We start from the raw sequence: 21,210 nt of genomic DNA, 5'->3' as shown, positions 1-21,210 counted from the left end.
TCTCACTTGTTATCCTTTTGTCCTTAATGTATTTGGGTTCTTCTTAACTCTATTTGCCAAAGCTATCTCATGTCCCCTTTTTGCCCTCCTGATTTCCCTCTTAACTCCTACTGCCTTTATACTCTTCTAAGGATTCACTCAATCTATCCTGTCTATACCTTACATATGCTTCCTTCTTTTTCTTAACCAAACCCTCAATTTCTTTCGTCATCCAGCATTCCCTACACCTACTCGCCTTTCCTTTCTCCCGAACAGGAATATACTTTCTCTGGATTCTCGCTATCTCATTTCTGAAGGCTTCCCATTTTCCAGCCGTTCCTTTACCTGCGAACATCTGTCCCCAATCAGCTTTTGAAAGTTCTTTCCTAATACCATCAAAATTGGCCATTCTCCAATTTAGAACTTTAACTTTTGGTCTATCCTTTCCCATCACTGTTTTAAAACTAATAGCATTATGGTCACTGGCCCCAAAGTGCTCCCCCACCGACACCTCAGTCACCTGCTCTGCCTTATTTCCCAAGAGTAGGTCAGGTTTTGCTGGCAAATGGGACTAGAGTAGTTTAGGATATGTGGCTAGTATGGACGGGTTGGACCAACGGGTCTGTTCCCATGCTGTATATCGCTATGACTCTGTGTACAAGTAGCCAACATAACTTGCATTGTACCTTGTCTCTTGTGGTTGAGACAAGTGCCTCTTCTCATTAAGATTCACAAGTAGTTCATCCCTTACCACCCGCAACCAAATGAATCTTAGACCCAGTATAGAAAGAAGGGTTGGTGTCAGCGCTGTACCTTAACTGTTAGCTGGTAATAAAGCCAAGTACTGCAGGTGTTGGAGACCTGAAATTTTTTTTTTAAAAGAAAGAAAATGCTGGAGAACCTCAACAGATCTGGCAGTATCTATGGAGAGAGAAACACAGTTAACGTTTAAAATACAGTCTAACTTCTTTGGAACCATTATCTGATGAGGTATGGTTCCGCGGCATGCACCATGTAATGATTGGTAGTGAGCATCATTTCTTTAAATACCTTGAAGTAAACACAGTGGAAAAATTCCTACTTGATCCAGGAGAGAACGTGTTCAGAAGACAAGAGAGTTTATAATGTTAAGAACATCACTGTTTACCTGCAAGCATGTAAATTGATAGTCAGCAGCAGGTGAAAACAGCATTTCAAAAGGAAAACCCGCACCTCCGAGCTGATGAGAGGTGCAGGAAGAATGTGTGAGCTCAGAAGAGATTTAAAAATCTAGTCGCGTTGGGATGTATTGGATTTCTCTTAGAAGAAAGATCCGTGAGAACAGTTTGAAGCTCTGAGTCGAGACCGTGGTGCTGGAAAAGCTCAGCAGGTCAGGTAGCATCCAAGGAGCAGGAGAATTGACGTTTCGGGCATAAGCCCTTCGTCAGGAGTGACGTTCTTTGAGTCGAGTGAAAAATCTGTCTTGAGACAAACTTTAAAATGGCAGTCCGTAGTATCAGGCCAGGAAGGATAGAGGTGAAATGGATACTTCGCTTTCAAAAGTGGTATCGCCTCTGTCATAAGTAGGCTCCATGAAACATGATTGCAGTAGGGACAGAACATTAATTTAGTGGTAGAAAAGCTGCAGAGTATATTCACAGAGACTAGAGGGCAATTTGAGATTTTGAAGACAGTGGAAAAAGGAGATAGAAGAATTTTAAGATAGGAACACAGCTCATTTAAGATGCTTTGGAGATGCTGGTGTTGGACTGGGGTGTACAAAGTTAAAAATCACACAACACCAGGTTATAGTCCAACAGGTTTAATTGGAAGCACTAGCTTTTGGAGCGCTGTTCCTTCATCAGGTGCTTCCACTTAAACCTGTTGGACTATAACCTGGTGTGTCATTTAAAATGCAGTTTTGGTAGGGTGCTGTTTAAGGCTACACTGCAGAATTCCTCAAAATTCAAAAGAAATATATTATTGTTTGAATTATTAATCTGTTTTTGTCAGAACTATTGCAGCCCAAGGTGGACTTATTTAACTTGGGGGCTGTTCAGATTGTGCAGGTAGCAGAAACTGGAAGGGTTCATTGACAGATCCTTGACGGCAGGGTGACAGTCTTCTGAAGGGGACAACAGAAACATCTTAAGCTCGGGGAAGATCTTGATCTCTCCTAAAAGATCCATGGCACGATTCACAGAACAGCAGGGAAGTATCCAGTCAACAATTATTCTGCTCCAATGTTAATTAAACCTGGCCATTTATCTCATTGCTTTCTGTGAGACTTCGGCGTGTGCAGTCTGATGGTCCTCCTATTGTAGAATAAGCACAATGAAGGACTTCAGACTTCCTGAAGTCATACATTAATCAGTGCAGATGCATGCTTGTGCTAAATCTTTTTAAGGTGTGTCCAATTAGCCCCCTGGTCTTCCCACAAAATTTTGCAAATATTGCAGCAGGTAACTTACCTCCTGTCTGCCCAAAGCCTATCTACTATCTACAAGCTGCAAGTCCAGTGTGACTAAACATTCTCCCTTTGTTGGGGTAGATGCAGCTGCAGTGGAGAAACCTTATCCAAGAGTCTCATTTGATTGACACCCCATCTACCACCTTCAACATTCACTGCCTTCACCACCAGCAGACTGTAGCATTGCTGTATATCAATGGCAGGATGCAGTGCAATAACTCTCAAAAGTTCATCCAAACCTATGACTACCATCACCGAGAATGTCAAGGGCAACAAATGCAAGGGAACACTACTACATAAGTAATGCCATTCACCATCCTGAATTGGAACTATATTGCTGTTCCTTCATTCTTGCTGAGTTAAAATCATGGAACACTCTGGCACTATGGGTGATCCTACGCCTATGGGGTGGCACAGAGGCTCAATCGTTGGCACTGCTGCCTCTCAGTGTCAGGGACCCAAGTTTGATTCCAGCCTTGGGTGACTGTGCAAACTCCACTCAGATATTCTCCCTGTGTCTGCATGGATTTTCTTAGTGCTCCTGTTTCTCCCTACAATCCAAAGATGTGCAGGTTAGGTGGATTAGCCAAGGGAAATGCAGAATTATAGGTGGGGGGCCGTGTCTGGCTGGGATGCTCTTCGGAGGGTCATTGTGGACTCAGTGGGCCAAATAACCTGCTTCTGCACAGTAGGGATTCTAAATTCTGCAGCAGTTCAAGAAGGCAGCTCACATCCCTCTCTAAGGATGATTGGGAGTGGGTAACAAATGCTGACATAGCCATTGTTCCCTACATCCTATGAATGAATATAAAGACACACCTTTTCTACTGTAGATCTGATTTTCTAATGAAAGTAATTTAGGCATTGTTTAAATGTCAACAGTTTGTTTCTATTACAGCTTAAAATTAATGCCTGTTACTTTATTTGTTAGAAGTTATTTGAGTAAGTAAGCATGATTAGGAAAATATTGAATGGGCATGGCTCGAGTCTATACAGAAATTCCGAGATTCACTCATTGCAACATCCTCACTGGCCACAGGAGTTCGCAGTGTGATATCATGATCAGTGGAAAAACTCAAGTCAAACAAGCAACTTCTGGAGTGTGTGAAAAGCTTCATCTTGAAGTTAACATTCTTCACATGGTCATCAAATCCTCCCTCTCCTGAACTTTCATGGAATAGTTGCCACGCAGAAGAAGGCCATTTGGCCCATTGTCTCTCTACTGGCTCTCAGCAAGTTCAACTCGCCAAGTCCCATTCCCGGGCACATGCTCAAGCCATGGATAAGCTGCATTTGGCACAAAATTCCTGGGTACGGTGCTTATGGATGTTTGATTAACTGTAACAGAGGAAATACTAGTGCGCTGTCCTGGTTCACAGCTCAGGACTGAGGGGAGGATGTGTGAAGTGGAGGAAATTTTCATTTTTGCTGACGAGAGCATGGCAGACCTGGAGTAGACCTTTAAGTCAGCAGTGGCTCTCAGCGTCTCAAGCCTTTGAGACTCATCAGGAACAACTCCGAGATTGTTTTAGCCTGTGACTTGCCACAAATTCATTCGAACAGATGTGGATGTTTCTGCTCAACCGGAAGAACAATCGCATTTTTAAAACTGCTTTTACCTGAACCAATTTGAAAGGCACTGTGCAATTTGTGGTTTTTAAAGATTTGTTTGTGCAACAAAGTATAGGATTGAAGACTTTCAGGACTGTGCCGTAAGTGTGATGTCTTAGGAGAGGCTTTAATTTGTGTAATTAAGCAGGGTCACATGAGACGAGGTAGTTCCATGCCTTCTTTCAATAAAGAAGACAGCTTTCATTCATATAGCCCAGCCCTGAAGAAGGGTTACACCCGAAACATCAACTTCTCCACCTCCTGATGCTGCCTGGCCTGCTGTGTTCTTCCAGCCCTCCTGCCTGGTCTACTTTGCATACATATAGTAGCCTTCAAGACCACAAGCTGTCCCAAAGCTCTTTGCAGCCAATCAAGTGCTTTTGAAGTGCAATCGCTGTTAAAATGCAGGAGATAGGTCAGGTTTCAGAGGATATGAACACAAGCTATTCAGCCTAACCATTCCATTCTACCCTTAATGCTCTACCTGAACCGAATGCAGTCAGCTATTTGTGCACAACAATCTTCCACAAGTAGCATTGCAATAATGACCAGCCCAAATCATTTGTTTCAGTGATGTTGATTGACTTGAGTGGAGGGGGGGGGAACAAATTGACCAGGACACTGAGCAGAATTCCTTTATTTGAAATAGTGATTGGGGCAGTCATAACCACCAGGTAGTTCCAACATCAAGATTTAAGGCAAACCTGAATCATTGTCAAAGACATTTTTGAGGGAGCCCATTAGGACAGGTTTAATAAGTGAGACTGTTGACCATTGCTGTAATCGAAGCAGCGCACACAAACCCTGCTTTGTGACCAAAGCCAAGCGTTATTAGAGGTGGCCGCAGTATTGTTACATTCTGCGGTTAAATAGACAGTATCCCCTTTGTCTGACTTCATAAGCCATATTTAATAACTATCAGAAAATCATTCGTCCTTTCATGTACTGTAGTGCATGCCTGTGTTGTCAACAAATTCCATGAAGTTTACCACAAAGATAAACATAATTACAGCAGCCAAAAGAAGGCAGCATTCTTTTTGTTACTGTGCTCCAACCAGTTTCCATGTGTTGTGTTGAGGTTTTTTTTTGTCTTCAGACAATGTGCAGTAATGTTACTAGCCCTTCAGCCCCAGTGTAATGGTGAAATGGTCACTGCTGACTTCTGTGAAGCATAGGCCTGTAGCTCAGTGTTGAGTTTTGCCTTTCTAAGGCGGGCTCTTGAGTCTGCACTAGGAATGGTTATCATGAAGTGCTGCAGGTTACAAAAGTCTGTCCTTGGCAGTGATAGCAGTGATAACAGTTTGAGATGATGATTAAGTACCTTGTAGAAGTATAGGAACATAGCAACAGAAGTAGGCCATTCAGCCCCTCGAGCCTGCTCCACCATTCTAGCTCCTGCATGATCATCTAACTCCATTCCCACACTAACTTTTGATGTTACTAATAACTAGAAATCTATTGATCTCTGTCAGAAAGTTACTGTATGCCAGATCTCCCACAGCCCTTTCTGGTAGAGAATTCAAAAGATTCACCCTGAGTGACGAAACTAAGGGCAGCATGATGGCTCAGTGGTTAGCACTGCCGCCTCATGGCGCCAGGACCCTGGGTTCATTTCCACCCTCGGGTGACTGTGTGGAGTTTGCACGTTCTCCCCATGTCTGTGTGGGTTTTCTCTAGGTGCTTCGGTTTGCACCCATAGTCCAAAGATGTGTGTGGTTAGGTGGACTGGCTGTGCTAAATTGCCCAGGGATATGCAGGCTAGGTGGGTTAGCCATGGGAAATGCAGGGTTACAGGGATAGAGTAGGGAATTGGGTCTGGTTGGCAGGGTCGTTGTGGACTGGATGGATCAAGGGCCCTGCTTACAGATTTATCAATTCTGTGGAACTCTTCATCTCAGTCGTAAACGGTTATTCTGAGATTTTGTCCCCCCGGTTCTAGATGCCAGTGCCTCAGGAAACCTCCTTTCTGCATCTGGTCTGTCCTTCCTTTCAAATAAATTGTAGGTTTGCATGAAATTGGCATTTAAACTTCAATACGAGTGGAGAATATGGACCCAGTCTCTGTAATCTCTCCTGATAGGACAGTCCCATCATTGGCAGGAATCAGTCTGATGAACCTCCACTGCACTATTTCATTGGTAAGTATATCTTCCCTGAGGTAAGGGGACCAGAACTTCAGTACTTCAGGGGCAGGCTCAACATGTATTTTTTCTGCTGTAGGTAAATGCTCTTGTTGTTAAGGATAACGTGCCATTTGCCTTCGGCATTGCTTGTTGTGCCTGCATGCCGGTGACTTACAAACAAAGACAAGTCAGTACCTTGCACCGTGTTAAAGTTAATTACTAAATACCAATGAGATTTTGCTTTATCCCCTTCTGTATGTATTGTTAATTACGTCTATTTTAGCATGATTGAGATGCAGCAAAGACTTGCAATCATATAGCACTTTCTACAACCTCAGGACTCTGCAAGGTACTTGACAGCCAGTGAAATCGTTTTTTGCAGTGCATTTGCTATCGTCATGTAGAAAAAGAGGGAGCCACTTTGCACACCTCAAGCTCCTATAAACAACATGATGATATATCTGTTCTGGCAATGTTCACTGAGGGAAAACTACTTGAATGGACATTGAGGCAGGCATCCTGTCTAAGTAGTATTGTGAGATCTTTTATATCCCTAGAGTGTTGGAGGAGCCCTGTTTGAATGCCCAACTTGATGCCTTTGGCAGTGTAGCATTTCCTACTACGATGCCAGCCTTGGCGATTAGTATTTCCGTTTCTAGAGTGGGGTTTGAATCCATTAAACCTTCTGACACAAGTGATACTAACCAAGCTAAGGGCTGAATCACTGTATTAATGCATGTGTATGCATGACGAGACCATGTGTGTATGTTCTTTATCTGTATCAATAATGGATGAGGTTACTGTTTGTTGAAAAATGATGGCTTGCTTATCCGGGCTGAATGTAAAATATAGAGAGAGAGGTCCTTTGCCTCTCTTTTGCTGAGGGTGTTGTGAGGTTGGTTGGCTGGCCAGCTGGTTTGTGATGCAGGATGGCACCAATGCTATGGGTTCCATTCTTGTATGGGCTGAGGCATGGTTAACTGTCAGGTTAAGGTCATCACCAGTTGTTTCTCTCTATCTCTCTAAGTAAGCAGCAAGTACGATCGATGTTTTATCCTGGAAGCTATTTGTTACTCTGAATGGACTTTTGAGCAGAAGTTCTGCTGGAACCTTGGGGATTGTCTGAGCCAGTTATGCCCTGTCCCATCCCCCAACCACTGAGCACTCTATTGTTAAAGCTCCCCTGCTGGATTAGTTCATAAAAGTGCTGGTCCAAATTTTACCCCAAGGTTCAGATTGTGATAGCTCTCAATAACTCTGGTGGAAATTGGGGTTTGGGATGGGGGAAAATAGCTTGGCTTCCAACTCGGACTGCTGCACCAGCAGTGAACCCTGGTGGAAATGATTCACCTGTAAAGGTTGGCGATGAAGGCAGAGTTATTTGCTTTCACACTTTGTTCAGGCTTACAAATGATGAATGATTAACCAAAGACTTGTAATTATGAAACTGCATGGCAGTGATAAATAGGATCTCCAAAAAGGAGGAGGGAGGGGAAAACCAGTGTGGAATGATTGAAGAGGAGGTGTGGTCCTGAGAAATTGTATCCGTTTTCAACAAATTGTCACTAGATCCTAAAAGGTGAGATATCTTCACAATAATGTCCTGAGGAATAATGCCCTTATTGTCTAGCTAATTAAATTTTTGTGGTATTCGATTATCTTTGGACAGATTGTCCATCTCATGAGCACATCTATAAGCAACCTTGGGGGAAGGTATGGCGGTTGGGTGTATTGAGGGGCAGGTAGGAGGAGAGAAGAGCAATAATGTGCACTCTGGCATGTTCTTAATTAATTAGTTTTTTTTTGGAAGGTAAACAGGATGAGGTAGTCTTTTCCTGTAACAAAATTAATTTTAAAAAAAATCTTTGTCATTTGATCTTGGACAGTGTGTCATTTGCATTGATGAACATACTACCTTTGGGCTTGTCTAAAACATTACACCATCTGACCAAATGTTTTGATGATTATTTTTATCCACTGATAGGAATTGGTTGCAGGTACAGATTGATCTCCTCTTGTCTTGCTATGTTCCACCCATTTCTCCAAACACCAACATTTTAACCCATGGTTTTCTCACGAATCCCGTTTTCAAAGGCTTTGTTTGGATTTGGTGTGCAGTTATGAGGTGACTTGATCCTTCCAAAGTATTTGAATTGAAAGCAAGTTGAAGTATCGGTTAACAGGAGCAGAGGTGGCGAGCAGAGTTAATGGACAATGTTCCAGTTCTCCCTCTGAACAACCATTTTGTCGTGGGCCCAGTCAGCTTTTTGGAATAGTAGCTGCCCCAATTTATTGGGGTAGACCCTCAGGATGTAAAATACATTCACATTACCAACCATAAAATGTTCTTATCTTTGCCCACTGCCAAATGAAGTGAATTGGCGGCTATTGAGTCGAATACCACTTTGGGGAGGCGAAAACAGAAATTGCTGGAAAAGCTCAGCAGATCTGGCAGCACCTGTGGAGAAGAATCAACGTTAACGTTTCGGGTCGAGTGACACTTGCTCAGAATATTGAGAGGTGGACTGTGAAGGATCCGTTCAATGAATGATTGTGATATTAAATGAAGGGAGTGTCTGTGAATGTCATTGGAACAATGTGGTAATAGCAGGAGTAGACACGACAATCTTTTGAGCCTCCCATTCAATGAGAGGATAGTTTGGCCTTAACTCCATTTTCCTGACTGTAATCCATAGCCCTTGAAACCCCTATCATTCAAGAATCTTCTCTAGCTTAGCCTTGAATAATTTCCGGTTTTCATGGTTTTTTGCGACAGAGAATCCACAGCCTAGTGAGGGAATATATTTCTCCTGTCTAAGCAACCCTTCCAAACTTTCAATAAAATAACACATTACATAACCATAGGATAGAGAGAGAAAAGGCAGGTTTTTACAAGGACCCGGAAGCCTTGAGTTCAGAATGCTGTGGAATCTGGCAAAAGTTGCCCAGTACTATTATCCCATTCCTGATGAAGAGTCTATGCTCGAAACGTCGACTCTCCTGCTCCTCTGATGCTGCCTGACCGGCTGCACTTTCCCAGTGCCACACTCTTGAACAATTTAGTCCGCTCATAATGCTGAAATAATGTTACAAAAACGTGTTCAGAAAACAAATTAAGTGAACATAATCTTGCAGCAAATTCACCTCCTGTTGATTATGACTCTTCCAGATGCACCCGTTGGGACTATGCAACAACAATGATGAAGAGGACCTATATGAATACGGATGGGTCGGAGTTGTGAAGCTGGAGCAACCAGAACTGGATCCCAAACCCTGTCTCACTGTGCTGGGCAAGGTAAGGCAGGGAAACACTGGGTGAAGCCTGAGTGTGCAGGCCTGACTTGCATTGACTTCCTGTGTTGAAATTTCCATGGATCTCCAAACTAAAAGACTAAACGGTGGCTGTCGCTCTAACTTAAAGCTTTAACCCAATGATTCACTAGCTTTTGGGTGCTGTTTATACATTGACTGGGATATTTGCTAGACAACTCTCTAGGGCTGGTCTGGAGTCTCTCGGAATTGAAGATTTAAAAAGAAATTACACATTTTTTTCTGCCATTGTTTATTCACTATAAATATATGGAATCTGGGATGAGAGGTTGCTGGGGCCATCAACCTCCTGTTGATGGGAAAGGTCATGTGATGAAACTCCAGGAATTAATATCCTGAAGTTGGGATACCCATCTTTGAATATATATCTGTTAATCTGATACATTGTCCATTCTGCCATTTTAGTCACGTTTCTTACATGTTAGAAATGAAAGGTGTGACACGTGGCTGGTAAATTCTCCTCGTAAAGCTTTCTGTTATCAGCAGTGGTGTTAGTTCAGTTGGCTGGATGGCTGGTTTGTGGTGCAGAGGGAGGTCAACATGGGTTCAATTCCCACACTAGCTGAGGCTACCATGAAGGACTCTCCTTCTCAATCTCGCCTCTCGCCTGGGTCGTGGTGACCGTCAGGTTCAACTCCTCGGATGCTGCCTGACCTGCTGTGCTTTTCCAGCACCACACTGTCGACTTAAACCATCACCAGTCATCTCACTGTCTAATGAGAGCGCAACCCTATGGTCCAATAAGTTTATGGCAGCTTTATATAAAGATAGGTCACAGAATAAAGCACTGGGAGAGCTCTACATTCAATTTCTCTGCTTTCTCCTCATATCTTTTCTGCCTTTTTTTGTTCTAGCCTTCAGTTTTTTTTGCCCTCCTTATTTTTGCTAGATGGCAGTAACCCTGGGGGTGAGATTCACAAGTGCAAATACTTTCACAAAAGAGAGGATAAAACTCCTTAACAGTGAGGAAGTATTATTGATGATGAAACCACTTTGAGAGAATGAGGCGATGGAGAGAGAGAAAAAAGATCCTGTCACAGCTATTCTATTCAAAGTGATTTCCTTACGTCGGCCATCTTGGAAATGGCAGGGGGCCGTCAACAACATCAGAGCTACCAAGTTGGGCCAAATGACCTGTTTTTGTTCAGCAAATTTTGGAAAACACAAATTTTCACACCAACTTTTTATTTACTCCCCCCATCTCATTCCTTTCACACACCTTTTATTTTTTGTGGCCTGACTATCATCCTTGTATTCTCAGGGGTGACAGTATACCCATATATAAAAGTTGCTTAGAAAACAGGCGGTAGCAGTCAACTGGCAGACAGCTAGTGCTACTAGTACAGTTACATGCAAAAAGGAATACAGAGCTGAACCTGGGACCAAAGCACTTACCATCAGCGATAAGAAAGATGCTAAAAGACAAGATAGAAAGTAATGATGTCTCGATTTCAAAAGACTAAGTCATGTGTAACTAACTGATAGAATTCTTTGGAGTGATAACAAAAATCATAGACAAGGGTAAGAGCGATCGCAAATACTTGGATTTCCCAAAGGACTCCAATAATGAGTCCAGACTGCAGAGTCCTGCCAAAAATTAGGGTATGTGAACAAATGTTTATTAAATTGACTAAAAACAGAATAGGGTCAAGGGTAATTATTTATTATTCACTGTCAAAAGGAAGATTCAAGAACTGGGGCCATTGCAATTCATAATTTCCATTTTGGATTTGGACTTAAGATACCAATAAGTCAATGTAAAAGAACAACAATGACACCAAGCTAGGGGGAAGCAATTGAGCACAAGGTATGTGTGAGAGCATAGCATTAGCATCGACTTGTTCGGCTGAATGGCTTGTTCTTGTATTAAAAACAGAAGATGCAGGGATTATCCACAAAACCTGGCAGCATCTGGGCACACAGGAACAGTTTTAACATGTCAAGTCAGCTGATGTTCACCACAACTCCTGCACCTATGTTTGATGTAATCCTATTCTCTCTCCCGCAATACTTCTCAATCACTTACACACTTCAGGCATTTGATTCTCACGCTCTCTCTCACGCTCTCTCACTCTCTCTCACTCTCATTCTCACTCGCTCTCATTCTCACACTCTCTCACTTTCTCACTGTCTCTCACACACACACACACTCTCTCTCTCTCTCTCTCTCTCTCTCTCTCACACACACACACACACACACACACACACACACACACACTCTCTCTCTCTCTCTCTCTCTCTCTCTCTCTCTCTCTCTCTCTCACACACACACACGCTCATACTCGCACTCATTCTCCCATGCACGCTCACACTCGCTGTGTCTCGCTGTCTCATTGTCTCTCACTCATTCTTGCACTCGCTCTCGCACACTGTCTCAAATGCTCTCGTTCTCTCACTCGCATTCGCTCCCTCACTGTCCTGCGCTCTCACTCACACGTTGTCTCACTCTCACACTCACGTGCTCCCCCTCTCATTCACTCACGTGCTCCCTCTCTCATTCACTCACGTGCTTTCACACGCTCTCTCACTTACATGGTCTCTCACTTAAACGCGTTTTCTTTCACTTACATGCGCTCTCTTTCACTCATGCATGTTCTCTCACTCACGTGCTCTCTCACGCGCTCACTCACACATGCGCTCACATATGGGCTCGATCTCACTCGCAAGCGCTCACGCTTTCACTCACATGCTCTCTCTCACACTCACGATCTCTCTCACACTCACCATCTCTCACTCACGCGCTCTCCCTCACTCACACGTGCTTTCGCACACTCTCTCTCTCGCACTCTCACTCACGTGCTCTGTCTCACCTGCGCGCTGTCTCTCACCTGTGCGCTGTCTCTCACCTGCGCGCTCTCTCGCCTGCGCGCTGTCTCTCGCCTGCGCGCTGTCTCTCACCTGCGCGCTGTCTCTCACCTGTGCACTGTCTCTCACCTGCGCGCTCTCTCACCTGCGCGCTGTCTCTCGCCTGCGCGCTGTCTCTCGCCTGCACGCTGTCTCTCGCCTGCGCGCTGTCTCTCACCTGCGCGCGCTCTCGCCTGCGCGTTGTCTCTCACCTGCGCGCTGTCTCTCACCTGCGTGCTCTCTCACCTGCGCGCTGTCTCTCACCTGCGCGCTGTCTCTCACCTGCGCGCTGTCTCTCACCTGCGCGCTCTCTCACCTGCGCGCTCTCTCACCTGCGCGTTGTCTCTCGCCTGCGCGCTCTCTCATCTGCGCGTTGTCTCTCACCTGCGCGCGCTCTCACCTGCGCGCTGTCTCTCACCTGCATGCTGTCTCTCACCTGCGCGCTCTCTCACCTGCGCTCTGTCTCTCGCCTGCATGCTCTCACCTGCGCGCTGTCTCTCTCTCTCACTCTCTCGCACGCGCTCTCTCTCTCACACTCACACACACACTCTCTCACTCTCGCGCGCACACTCTCTCTCACTGTTCCGCGCTCTCTCTCTCTCACTCTCGCGCACGCTCTCTCTCACTCTCACACGTGCTCTCTCTCTCTCTCTCGTGCGTGCTCTCTCGCTCTCTCTCACTGTCTCTCGCTCGCTCTCTCACTCTCGCGCGTTCTCTTTCTCCCTCTCTCGCGCGCTCTCTCTCTACCGCTCTCGCGCGTGCTCTTTCTCCCGCTCTCGCGCGCGCTCTCTCTCTCTCGCACGCGCTGTCTCTCACTCTCGCGCACGCTCTCTCTCTTACGTGCTCTCTCACTCTCTCGCGCTGTCTCTCACTCTCGCGCGCTGTCTCTCACTCTCGCGCGCTCTCTCTCACTCTCGTGCGCTCTCTCTCTCTCTCGCACACTCTCTCTCTCAGTTGCACGTGCTCGCTCTCTCTCACTCTCACTCTTGCGTGCGCTCTCTCTCGCGCGCGCTCTCTCACTCTCACGCACTCTCTCTCACTCTCGCGTGCTCTCTCTCTCACTCTCACGCGCACTCTCTCAATCTCGCGCGCTCTCTCTCACTCTCACGCGCACTCTTTCTCACTCTCGCGCACGCTCACTCTCGTGCGCGTGCTCTCTCACTCGCGTGCGCTCTCTCGCTCTCTCACTCTCACGTGCGCTTTCTCACTCTCGCGCGCGCTCTCTCACTCTCACGCACTCTCACTCTCGCGCACGCTCTCTCTCTCTCTCGCACGTGTCCGTTCTCTCTCTCTCTCACTCTCGTGCGTGCTCTCTCACTCTCGCGCGCGTGCTCTCTCTCTCTCGCTCGTGTGTGCTCTCTCTCTAGCTCGTGCGTGCTCTCTCTCACTCTCGCATGCGTGCTCTCTCTCGCTTGCGCGCGCTCTCGCTCGCTTGCTCTCACTCTTGCGTGTGCTTACTCTCACTCTCGCACGCGCTCTCTCTCTCTCTCACACGCGCGGGCTCTCTCTCACTCTAGCACGTGCTCTCTCTTCCGCTCTCGCACGCGAGCTCGCTCACTCTCTCTCGCGCGCTCTCTCTCTCTCACTCTCTCGCTCGCTCTCTCTCACTCTCTCGCACGCACTCTCTCTCTCACTCTTTTGCGCGCTCTCTCTCTCAATCTCGCGTGCGGTCTCTCACTCTCTCGCGCGTGCACTCTCTCACTCTTGCGCGCGTGCTCTCTCTCTCGCGCGCGTTCTCCCACTCTCGTGCGCGCTCTCTCTCGCTCTCGCACACGTTTTCTCTCACTCTCGTGCACGACCTCTCTCACTCTCGTGCACGACCTCTCTCACTCTCACGCGCACTCTCTCACTCTCGCGTGTGCTCTCTCTCACTCTCACGCGCTCTCTCTCTCTCTCACTCTCACACGTGCTCTCTCTTACTCGTGCTCTCCCATTCCCACGAGTACTCACACTCTCCTGCGTGCTCGCTCTCCTGCACGCGCTCTCACACTCTCTCACTCTCACACTCTCTCATTCTTCTGCTCTCTTTCTCACTCTCTCGCTGTCTCTCACACACTTTCACATGCACTCCGTCTGCCTCTGACTTGCTCACTGACTCGCTCTCTGTCGCTCTGTCTCTGTCTGTCTCTCTGAATTCTATCAGTAAGGCCATCTTACATTTTTATCTGGCAACTTTCTAAGTGCTTGCATTTTACTTTTCAGCTGTGTAGAAATGGTGGTTCAAAAGTGCCTGAGGAACCTGTGTCATCAGGTTTATGTTTCATGCAATGGAATTGTGGTTCTATGAATAGAAAATGTCTTCCAAGTGTATTGAATATTGCCTCAAGATTGCTTGTTGTTTTGAAAGTTGGAAAAACAGCTGTCAAAGAATTAAGTATTTAAATGTACTTTTGTGCATTGTGGAAATGTACTCTTCATGTCTCTAACCTCAATAAATGCTGAGCGCCTAACAGGCCAGTCCAGAGGAATTTGTATGCAGATCATGTAGAGAGGGTAGAATGGGTCGGAATTAAAACCATGTTGATTGTCTATTACACAGAGCTTGGTAACATTCAGATTCAATTAAAGTGCAGCCCCAATTCAACTGTACTCTGTAAACTGACAGACTTCAAAGAGCCTTAATCCCTGCATTTCAATTTGTTTGAACTTCAACAAAATAAATTCAAGGAGACAGTGTTCCATTCTGTCTTCTGTTTGGGCCTTGGTCTTTCAGTAAATGTACACAGATTCCCTGAACATACGCCCAGTGTTCCCCCTCAAAGTGTGAAGGTGCAGTCACATCCATTGATTGTAAGTGCCTTGATAATGTGCAAATCCCAGATATGCTCTACCCTTGTCAAAGTCTTGTCAGGCCAGTGTAAGTAGTGGTGCAGTCCTCTCAACACCTCAAAGCATTGTAAAGTGTGATGTGAAAATGCTTCAGACCAGATTGACAGGCAAGGGTCCCTGTGTGTTGACATTAGATGGGCTCAGGGTTGAGGGGTGTTCTGATGGCATCTGTAGTCAGATTGCCTGTAATCACTTGTAACCATGTGAGCCTTGGTGATTTGGATGAGGTGTTGGACTTTTGGAGCTGATACTGAAGCGAGAGTCAATGTGTTCATTGAGTGGGGCGCAAACAGTGTCCAGGAAAGAGAGAGAAAAGAAAACACCATCTGTCACAACTACAGGGGCACTTCCAAGTGTACCAAAACCAGCAAGGTACATTTGAAGTCGGATCAATGTTAGAACCCAGCAAGATGGTACAGACCTGTCAGTTGAGTGATAAATGTTGACAAGGATGTTAGGGAGAACTTGTAAGAGGAAAAGAACACAAACGATTGGAGCAAGAGTAAGCCATTCTGCCCATCAAGTCTCCTCCTGCATTGACACTGGGCTTCAACTCCAATTTCCTGTCTAATCCCCATATTCCTTGATTTTTTGTGGGAGCAGAAATCTGCCAGATCCAGTCTTAACTGTACTCAGCTTGTCTGCTGGCCTGGTAATTCAAAACACCAGCCTGTTGTTCTGGGGATGTGGTTTTGAATCCCACCATGGCATATGGTAACATTTCAATTCCATAAAGAAAGGCTGCAATTAAAAGCTAGTCTACTAGTGTCTATGCAGCCATTGTCCATTATTTGTACCAACCCGCCAAGTTCACTAATATAGTGTATGAAAGGAAATTACTTGTCTGGCCTAGATGTAACTCCAGGCACACAGCAAGAGCCCTTAGCAGCTGTCGAGGATAGGTGATGAATTTTATTTTGTGTTCGTTTGCTGGGTCAGTATTTATTGCCCATCCCTCATTGTCCAGAGGTGGCCACATTACCATGGGTTTGGAGTCGCATATAGGCCAGATGTGAATGGCAGATTTCCTTCCCTGATGGACAGTAATGAGCCAGATGTTTTTTTTTCCCAATGATTGGCAATAGTGTCGCAGTCATTCTTAAACTCTCGATTTGAATTCAAAGTTCCAATCATCTGCTGTGCTGGGATTTGAACCTGGGTCTCCAGCTGAGTTTCTGGATTAATAGGCCAGCAATAATACCACTAAGCCATTGCCTCCCCTTAATATTGTGAGATGAAAAATGTTTGTTTTTTATATATGTCTATTGCACATCTCAATGTTATTACACCGTAGAATAAGGCTATTTGGCCCATCATGCCTGCACTGCTTCTATTATCCAGGCCTAACTGATAAACTAAATGTGGTTGTTAGAATTCTTTTCTACGCCTAATCTCAGTCTTTATGGATTTGTACGTACAATGCATGCAAGAAAATTGGTGTCAAACCGATATTATGGAGGGGAATTTGAGGAACTTGCAAGTCCACTATTCAGAAAGCATCTTTCACCGTTCAGTAATCTGGCAACTTCCACTTGCTAAGGCTGGATAGCACAATAAAGTCTATTCCAACATCTGTCTTTGTGTATCAAGCAGAGCTCATTGTATCAATACAATATCGAAGGTATCAATCATTACTTAGCTTTTCCCTGTTCCAAAGCACACTCTATATATAGTTTAAGAGAAGAAAAATAATGATATAAGTAGGCCAGTCTTCTTGTTAAAGGTGGAAACCATTTTCTTTGAAACTCTTGTCACGATGCAGACAAATCAGGCCAATCAAGCCCATTCTGAAGTCGTTGGCATCATTTTGCAGGTGGCTATTTATAAAAAACATATGGATTCTGTTTCTGGGAAGTAGCCTGATGAGTAGTTTTAGATAGTTTGTCAACATTGGAAACAGTCCTCAGTTCTGTCTGCAGATGACTTGACGGAAATAGCAGTGACAGGTGAACTTAATCCTTTTGTAAGATGTTCATCTGTTTTACTCAGGGAATTAAACTAGTTAAAAACCACACAGTTCAGCAGAGACACTCATTAGCAAATGTGGAAATATTTTAAACGTTTGTCCCTTAATGTCATTCGAAGTAATTTCTGGGCTACCAAGGTGGGATTCCCCATGGATGACATGTAGTGATAGTAGTGATGGTCAGATACTGTCAATGGTCTGGCTCGGGCATTTGGTCTCCAGATCCTTGTGTGTCTGTCTTAAGAAGTCCAAAAGATGTAGATGTAACAAGGAATTGCAGAACTTCCATCCTTAGAAATAGTCCTTCTATTCCCCAGCCTACAAGTCTCATTTTTGCAAAATATTGAGGGCATGGGGGCCTGTAAATCCTGCAGGTTATCTGATTGAGCTGGGGTAACATTGGCATATTGAAGTTAGATCTCATGACTAGTGTTGGAATTGTATCATGTGAGGTTGGCCTGTGCAGCCTTTGGTCCACTTTAGTTCCTGTAAAAACGTTTCAGCTTGCATGAAGATTCATGACCAGCAAAGGCAGTTCATTGGTGGAGTGGGGTTGGGGAAGAAGGTTTGGAGGAAGGGGATCCAAAGGAGGACAGAGAGTGAGGGGCGGAGGCAAAGAGGAGTAACATGGGAATAACCTCACACCCTGGCTGTGCCGAGAGCAGTCAGGTAATATCAGGAACTGAGCGACCTGAAGGCTGGTGTCAGAATTGTCCGTATATGGGTCCATACCAAGATTTTGCTTGGCATGGTCCTTCGCAGGACTGTGGGTTCACCTGCAATATTTCAATTACTCACACTGAGAATTCTTCACAATACACTGGATGGAAGGCCAGCTTTAGCCTCCTGGTGGGACCATGTCCGACAGATATGCCAGCACAATACCAGGCACTATTGTGAACTTTCAAAATAAGGTGAATGTAAAAACGTGGCCATGTTCTTGTACAATCAAGAAAACATCCCTGACTTCTCTGTAACCATCAGTGCAGGCCAATCATGAGCAAGTGAGTACATTTAGCTCTCTGGATAAAATGAAACCAAAGTTCAGTGAAACACTTGCAAGTCAAATTACAATGTGAAAAATACCCATGTGTGCTCTCAATAGTGTTCTGTTATTCAATAGATATGGACAAGATAATTTTGACCATTGTAGCCCACTGCTACCAATTGCTTTATCATCTGACAGCAGAGTTCACGATGTCCCTTGCCAGTCCTGCCTGCGCTTTAAATTTAAATTGGAAACATGTTGGATTTGGCAAAAAAGCAATTGTAATGTTGCCCACTTCCTCGGACACCATTGGGAATGGTGTGACACAATAAAATTCTGCTGTATATATGTGTATAGTTCCTTACTTGGCTTTGCAATAAGTATGTTGGTGTTCCACAGTTCCGAGCTGGTTTTCCCAACCTCCCAGTTAGTCAACCTTCACTGTGCCATAGCCCATGATAGAGCTTCAAGCTCTGCTGTCTTATGTACTGCCTTTCCTAATTGCTTTGATTTGATTTAAAATTTACTGTCATGTGTACACCAAGTACAGGAGTATAGTGGAAAGCGTACAATGTTGCCATACATGACACCATCTTAGGTAAGAAAGTACCTAGGTACAAAACCTAGCTACAAGTAGGAACACAAAGAAACAAAGTTAAAAGTCAAACATTACCATTGTTCTTGATATAAGCTGAAAAATAAAGAAATGAAGTTAGAAGTTAACATTGGACTTCCTTGAAGCCCAATCTCAAACTCATCAGCGTCATATTGACCCACGCATTTTACCAAATGCCCCAAATTCAAAAGATCGGACTTTTTGTTCTGATCTGGACATCACTAATTCAGGTGCACCAAGGCCAATTATAGAATTTGAACTGAGATTAACCCATTCATAATCAGGATCAAGCTCTGATCTCTCATCAACTGGGGAGCGCAAAATCCTTGCTTGTTTTAGGATCACATGTGAATGCTATTGACATCTTTCAGTCATCATGTGTCTTATTTACTGTTGAGAGAGTATTTTTGGTTGACAGATGTTAGTTGAGTGAGAATGGGTGTGTGTTTTGACATTTGAGGGGATCTATATGCACTGTCACGGTTTAATGATGGCCTAATGATATAAAATAACAGATCTTTATTTGCAAATTATGGCTGGTTACCATACAGGAATACCTTTATACAAAGAATATTAAGCTCATTGTATAAGAGTGCCGTGTTTTTATGACAAACTGTTTGTTTTTGTAACCTTGAATTGGCATTGTGTTTGTCTGTCACCAGATGCAGTAATGGCGAAGTGATGAATAGGCACTTATTTAAATTCTGATATTCAAGCACATCAAACACCTGCCTCTTGTGTGTATTTGCAGTTCAAGGGATTTAAATTATGACTTTATCTTTCATTGGGATACAATAGATAGCTGTGAAACTCTGAAGCTCAAGACAGTTTAATGAACGTATGTTAGCAGTGACTGGACCACCAGTTGTCTGCATACATGAGGAACCGCACTGACCTGCCGCCTGTGCAAGGGTCATAACCCCAGTCGTGTTGTGATATCAGTACTTTCTACACAGAGAAAAATTTCGGATCATATTTCCTGAAGAACCCCACTGGCTTTAGAGAAAAGTACAGAGTAGAATGTGGTGAGGAGAACTGTATCCTCTACCCATTGGCCAAGAGACCTTCAGGTGGAGTTGTCTCAGCCAATCCTGATGCTGAAATAAAGCTGGAAGTACTCAGCAGATTTGGCAGGCATGGGCGGAGAGAGAAATAGAGTTAACGGACCCCAGTCACTGGCTGACGGTAATTTTGGTATTTTCCCGTGATGGGCCAAAGCAGACAAAACAGCCATTATGCACTCACTCCTGTGCAAATTAAAGTCAACTGCTATGAATCTGGAGGGGCATATTAACTGGTAACATTGAATCATTTATTTTGCAGTATCATGCAGGTTGGAATGGAATGATCACACACATTGTCATACTGGTGGTGAGAGAGAAAAATCTGTGTTTCTTTAAATCACCGTATATCGTGTCTTTGTGCAGGCAGAGTTGAATATGAGACAGTGGGCAGTAGTGGCATTGAATGAAGGAGGAACGTTAACCAACATATCAGGAGAAAACCCCACCTTGCCCCATGACCTTTAACCTGTGTCAGCTGAACTGGGGGAGAGATCATAAGGGGAATATTTATCCTGTAATTTTAAACATGTAATGCACATTGTTATAAAGTGGAAGGTGACTCTCCCTGAGAACCGAAACACCCAAAGAGGAGCACCTCACCCTGTGTGTAAAAGGAGTGTGAAAAGTGGTATAACCTGCTTTTCAGCAGCTTCTAGTGGTTTAAAAAAAAATAAATCCCTGCCACTTACTTTAAAATCAACAAGTAACAATTTATTTCCATAAATCTAACAGTGAACAAATTAACTAACCAAATAAATCCCTTCTAACTACTAATTATTCCTGAATAAAACAAGTTTCTAATGGTATGCTGTTCCAATAAAGACAAGACTCACTCATAACAAAAATTGAATTTAATCTCTCAAAATTACAGCCAAGTTGTGTGTCTTCTGGAATGTCCCATGCCTTCTCCATTGATTCTTCTGTCAGGAATCCCTGCTTTATAGTTGATACTATTGTTTAGATGGTGTTTTCACTAAGAAATAGATGAGGCTGTGAGAGCCAGTGATTCACTCTTGAGAGCTGAGGGCCATTAGCCCTTGTGGGGCCATTAGTCTTTGTACAACTACCCCTTTATTTTATACCCATGATGACATATCAATATTTCTCACAAAATGATTGGTCCTATTTTATTAAAACCATCAGATTTAAATTTAATAGGTTTTTGGTAGGTAAGTACCTGGTTCAAATTGATTGGCTAAATTCAAAAGCCTGTTGTCTTGTTAAAAACTACTGCTGAGCCTGCTAACTGTAAGGCCTCTTGAAACAAATGTTTCAATTTCGGTGCTGTCTGTGTACTTGCAAACTTCCAAGCTGCTGCTCACAGACATCCATTTTAAATCTCTAAGCACAGAAAAAGCACACGATTGTTTAAAGGGACCATACAATGTTTCCCCATTTTACAATTTTAGAA

General features: G+C 44.3%; 1 protein-coding gene across 2 annotated transcripts in view; it reads left to right on the top strand.

Moving 5' to 3' along the window:
- Positions 1 to 21,210, top strand: part of znrf3 (zinc and ring finger 3) — a 279,248-nt gene that overhangs the window by 156,982 nt on the left and 101,056 nt on the right. For both annotated transcript variants that reach the window (XM_072587282.1, XM_072587281.1), the window contains exon 2: positions 9,332 to 9,457. In XM_072587282.1, coding sequence (XP_072443383.1) covers positions 9,332 to 9,457 — 126 coding nt within the window. The remainder of the gene's footprint in view (positions 1 to 9,331; positions 9,458 to 21,210) is intronic.

This window comes from Chiloscyllium punctatum, chromosome 17 (genome assembly GCF_047496795.1).
Source record: "Chiloscyllium punctatum isolate Juve2018m chromosome 17, sChiPun1.3, whole genome shotgun sequence".
Lineage (NCBI taxonomy): Eukaryota > Metazoa > Chordata > Chondrichthyes > Orectolobiformes > Hemiscylliidae > Chiloscyllium > Chiloscyllium punctatum.
Note: the sequence above shows the minus strand (reverse complement) of the source record. Positions and strands in the feature narration are given on the sequence as shown.